Source organism: Nelusetta ayraudi, unplaced genomic scaffold (genome assembly GCF_046127955.1).
Source record: "Nelusetta ayraudi isolate G7.1 ecotype Tasmania unplaced genomic scaffold, CSIRO-AGI_Nayr_v1 ptg000026l, whole genome shotgun sequence".
NCBI lineage: Eukaryota > Metazoa > Chordata > Actinopteri > Tetraodontiformes > Monacanthidae > Nelusetta > Nelusetta ayraudi.
Window position 1 is genome coordinate 3,351,958 of NW_027466076.1, and position 5,543 is coordinate 3,357,500.

The window sequence follows — 5,543 nt, forward strand, 5'->3', positions numbered from 1 at the left end:
GGATCACAGCTACTTTTCATCACCTGCTGAGGAGGGGGAGGAGAAAGAGAAGGAGAAAGAGGAGCCAGAGGTGGAGGAAGAGACGGAGGAGGAAGAGGAGAAGAAGAAGAAAAAGAAGAGCCCAGCTTCCTTTCATCCTCTGCTCAAGAGGAGCAGGAAGAGGAAAGGGAGGAGGAGGAAAGGGAGGAGAAGGAAGAGGTCGAGGTGATCGAGGAGGAAGTGATGAAAGAGGAGGAGGAGGAGAAGAGGAAGGAGTGGAAGGAGGTCCTCTGTTCCTCTGGTCCAGCCAGGGTTCAGACTGAAGCTGCATTCCCGCACACATTGAAGTTCATCTTGACCTGAAGAAGAAGAAGAAGAAGAAGAAGAAGAAGAAGAACTTGATTATTATTTTAGGAAAACCGCCAGCAACCAGCTAGTCCTGAAAGTCCTTCAGCAGCAGCACAGCCAGAGAAGATGAGAAACAAGACACACACAGACAGACAGACACACACACACACACACACACACACACACAGAGGGCTGAGAGAGGATCTGAAGGCCTGGATAAATATTGACCAGATGAATGAGGTCTGTCACAGTACATAGAGACCAGCAACACACACACACACACACACACACACACACACTGTAAACAATCCCAACCTTCTTCTTTCACCTCACACCTGTTGAGGTGTTTTTTTTGTGTGTGTAAAGAAAAAAAATCTGGAATCTGCATTAATATTTATGGAGAAGATAAGATCAGGGGAAATGTCAGTAGCTGTGTGTGTGTATGCGAGAGTGTGTGTGTGTGTGTGTGTGTGTGTGTTTGTGTGTGGGTGTGTGTGTGCGCGCGCACCAACAGTTTTTCTACGATGTCAGAATGCCTGAATGAAGGATCTAAACTAAACTCTAATAACTGGCAGTTTATTACAGTTTAGTTTGTATACCCTGTGTATAATTGCTATGAAGTTGCACTTTCAAACCCAGTAGTTTTACTAAAGGAGATCATTTGGGTCTCATCAAAAATAAGATGAGAACCATCCAAGGTGTGATACGTCTTAGCTACTAGCTACCACGAACGCTAGGCTAAGTTAAGCTAAAATTATTTAATCAAACTTTAGAATGTTTATCTATCTTGTTGTACTTACTAACTTGTTGTTATTATTATTATTATTATTATTATTATTATTATCATTATTATTATTATTATTATCATTATTATTATTATTATTATTATTATTATTATTATAATTATTGTTATTGTTATCAGTGTTAATGGACCACCAATGGCTCCACACTCACAGCAGTGAGATTTCAATTTTTGGGGTGAATCTTCTCCAGATTTCCAGATGGACTAAAAACTCTTTTGTTTTTTGTTTTTGGTCCTTGTAAATGTTTTATAAGAATAAATAATGCATTGTTTATTTAAAGTTCCACGGCTGTCCGAGGCCCCCGCCGTGACGGCTATATTGTTCTTGAGGTCCATGCAAAAATATGAAATATGAATTTTATGCAATCCTGCGCACTGCCCGTGAGTAAAACGCCAAAATGTCATCGTAAATAATACAAACAGCTGCAATATTTATATATACGGCGCATTCAAAATAAAATACGGAGTTACCAGAGCTGCAAAAAACATTTTCATTAACCGTTTTCCATTTATCAATATGGAAACCATATTAAAGTATTAAATGCAATACATTCCTCCAAATCAACTATAGTAAAAAATGTTTTTTTATTTAATTGTTAGATTTAATACCGAGCAATATGCAAATAGCGAATGAGACATCATTCAGTTACTTAAGTTTTTCATTGTTTTCTGCTCATTATATATTAAATACATTTGTTCTACACACCTTACTTAGTTGCATGAGTTCTTTGTGCGGTTATTCTCCATGATATGCTGCTGCCTTTAACGTCAGTCCAGTTCTGTGTTCAGAGAAGAAGGAAACGAGACCCTCGGAACAGACGTGTCACATTGAACACGTGATGAAAGGGAATAGGAAATGTGCCGCGAGCCGTCGGGACACACCAGTTCCTCTTTGATCCAGCAGAGGCAGCAGAGAGGTGAGGTCGGATACCCCCCCCCCCCCTCGCACGACCGGCTATCTGACGCAACGCTGAGAAACAGTGAGTCAGAAGTTCTTTGCCTGCTTCACTTTCACCTTCAGCCAAACAAAGAAATACACACAAACTTGTTGCGCAAACCGTGTCTGGCCACTAGTCTGCGCTGTCGTTTCCTTGTTCGCGTTCTTCGTTAGTTATCGTAAGGAAAAGAGAAAAGAACATTCCCTCTTCTCTGGTTGGCTCTGGATGCCCTCCAGTGAGTCATAATTGGAGATTTTAGAATAGAACAGAACACCTTTATTAATCCCACAGTGGGGGAATTTGCATCAACGGTGTGCAAAAAAAGATAGAAAATTATATGAATTAAAGAGAAATAAGGCAATAAAAGATCAAAAATAAAAAAATATTTGTCCAACAAAAAAGGAAACAAAAAAAGATGTTTGCATTGGATGAACTGTTGGATTTATAGCTATCTACATACTGACAGATGAATTTATTGCACCCTTTTATTGAACAGCAACAGGAAGTGGTTGCATTGTTTTAAGTTGCAGCGCTATTTCACTCACCGTCCCTCTCCTGAGTCAGCCAGTGAACTACAACGGCCATGTTAATGTATTTATGGGCAGAACATTAATATTTTACCACTATAAAAAACATAAATCATTTAAACTCAAAACCACCTTTCACCATAGGAGGCTGTCAACTGTTACCAGGTGGCTGACTTCTTTTTGATTGGCTGTTTCCAACCAGCTCGTTTTCAACAGGCTCCTCCCCCTTACCCGGTGACCAAGTGGATCACATCCAGGTGCTTCAGCAGGACATACTGAATGACGTGGGTCCGAGTCGTGGTGAAGCTTCACTTGGCTGCAGGGGTTCGAAGAGAGGAGGTGGGGGTGCGGGGGGAGACAGCGCTACAGGACAACACTGCCATCTGCTGGTGGCCTCTTCTACAGCACTGACAACAGAAACATACGTCCAGAAAGTCTGCAGATGAAATTAATTTATGTATATATTTAATATATATAGATATAAATATGTATACATATATACTGTATATGAGCCACTGTCACGACCTGCTTTCCAAAACCAAAAAGAAAACACAGAAGAAGAATCAACCGCAAGCGGTGTTGCTGCTCCTGCAGACATCAGGAGGCGCTAATTCAGCTAATTGCTAATTGGCTCCAGAGGGTCGATCCAATCAGCTTCCAGCTTCACTTTGGAAATGAATCCAACAGCTGAGTCTGATGTCACAGGAAGTCACCTGACCTGCCAGGTCCATGTCTGTGATGTCACAGGAAGTCACCTGACCTGCCAGGTCCATGTCTGTGATGTCACAGGAAGTCACCTGACCTGCCAGACCTGTGATGTCACAGGAAGTCGCTCTCACCCGCTGCTGTTCCAACAAGTCCAACCTGCTGCTGTTGCTGCTGCTGTCCGTGGTGCTGAAAAAGTACGTCTCTCTCCGCGGTGCTGAAATATTCACCCCCCCCAAAAAAAAAAAAAAAAATCTGCCGTTTCTTCCTTTCATCAATTATTCAGCTGCTCCTTATTATCCGGCTGCTCCACCGTTGATTAAATCTCACAGAAGTCTGGGCCTGAACTTTACACAGTATAATAATAATAAAGAACACTAAGTGCTGTCAAATCCTCTATTTCATTCATGACGTGTTCCAACCTCCTTTTCACTTCTTCAAAGCACCTCAGACTTTACACACAGTCTGGGCAGAAGAACATGAACTAGACTCGCATTTACCCAGAATTATAAAACACGCACGCGCGCGCACACACACACACCTGGTGAAATGGCTCTTTTCAATTAGAACGCCACAGCTGCCGCCGCCGCTCACAGACTCATCCAGGAAATACTCGCAAAGAATACAATACAAAGACGAAGCGGCGCATGGCGGCTAATCCTTCGTGTCGGCGCAAAGAAAGAAAGAAAGAAAGAAAGAAAGAAAAACGTTTTAAAGCTGCGGCTGAAACGCCGCCAAGGACCAACAAATGAAGTTTGTTTAAATTCAGCAGAGGGGGAAAGCAGTGGAGAGAAGAGCGGGAGAAGAATGACGTTCTCTCGTCGTCAGCCTTCAGCATTCAGTCCATTTTATTTCATGTTTGCAGTCGAGAGTCCAGCGAGCTGCTCTGTTCACACAGGAATTTACATTTACATTGAAATGTATCGAGTCAAAGTGAGGATTTCTTGTACTTCTTCTTCTTCTCCTTCTCTCACTGTTCTTCTACTCTCCCTGGCCCTGCTCCTCCGCTGCTCTGCTCCTGTGATGTTCTTCTGGAAGGTTCCTCAGCTTCTCGGCAGCCTTCCAACAAACACAAGACAGCAGCAGCAGCAGTCAGCGGACAGACAGACACACACACACACACACACACACACACACACACACACACTTACACTCACACACACAGGTGGTTGAGGTGTGGAGAGACAGGTGGGTGGGCGGCTGGAGGCGTCTGACTCACCTGCTCGGGCGTCAGGTCACGCTGCTCCTGCGCCAGCAGCTCGTAGCCCACCATGAACTTCTTGACGGTGGCCGAGCGCAGCAGCGGTGGGTAGTAGTGAGCGTGCAGCTGCCAGTGGCTCTGCTCCTCCTGCAGGTGAGGCCCCGTCGGAGCTCCTGAACACCACACAGACGATAAAGGATTAAAAAAAATATATATATATATATAAATGTAAAAGAAATATAAATAAATATTACAATTGTTGTACATACTTGTATAATGTATAAATGTGAAATTATTTATATATTTACATAAAAGATGTAAAGAATTATAAATATAAAACTTCTAACTATTCCAAGTGGTCGGTTCAATGATCAATTTAAAAAAGTAAAAAAGACACTTTGCTTCAAAAGGCGTAGCTTCCACAACAAATGAACAAGGTTAGAAGAACAACAGTGGCCCACAATGATTATTCTATAGTTCTCCTGAAGGGGGTGGCGTTCAAATAAATAAATAAATAAATAAATAAATAACAGCAGGAGGCAGCAGGAGGCAACAGTGGAACAGCGAGGGAGAAACTTTCCTTTCCTTCTAACCCTAACGGCGAAGAAGAAGAAGAAGAAGAAGAAGAAGAAGAAGAAGAAGAAGAAGAAGAGATGAAATCCAGCGGGAAGCTTCAATAAACATTAAAAGCTGCTTTAATCAGACTCCCCAACAGCCTCAGGGGGCAAAAAAAAAAAAAAAGACGGGAAGACGAAGCGGAGACTGATTGACTGGATCCCAGTAACATAAATCATACATAAACTGATCAAATACATGGCAACAAGAGCAACAAGAAGAGGCAGAGATGCAGCAGCGTACCGTGCCAGCCCATGGAGTAGGGGAAGGAGACCTGGAACAGGTTGTCGTACCTGGTCAGCAGGCGGCGCATGATGTCGGCCAGACCTGGAGGGGGAGAGAGGGGCAGAGAGGGAGAGAGAGAGAGAGAGGAGAGAGAGAGAGAGAGAGAGAGAGAGAGAGAGAGAGAGAGAGAGAGAGACCACCTG

At 43.1% G+C, this 5,543-nt stretch overlaps 1 protein-coding gene across 3 annotated transcripts in view; it reads right to left on the reverse strand.

The window, feature by feature from the left end:
- Positions 1-4,129: 4,129 nt before the first annotated feature.
- The window catches only part of galt (galactose-1-phosphate uridylyltransferase), a 13,070-nt gene continuing 11,656 nt past the window's right edge, over positions 4,130-5,543 (reverse strand). For 2 of the 3 annotated variants that reach the window (XM_076029076.1, XM_076029075.1), the window contains exons 9-11: positions 5,359-5,442; positions 4,519-4,673; positions 4,130-4,358 (exon numbers count right to left, since the gene is read on the reverse strand). In XM_076029076.1, coding sequence (XP_075885191.1) covers positions 4,281-4,358; positions 4,519-4,673; positions 5,359-5,442 — 317 coding nt within the window. In that variant the 3' untranslated portion in view covers positions 4,130-4,280. The remainder of the gene's footprint in view (positions 4,359-4,518; positions 4,674-5,358; positions 5,443-5,543) is intronic. The other variant, XM_076029077.1, reaches the window with a different exon arrangement.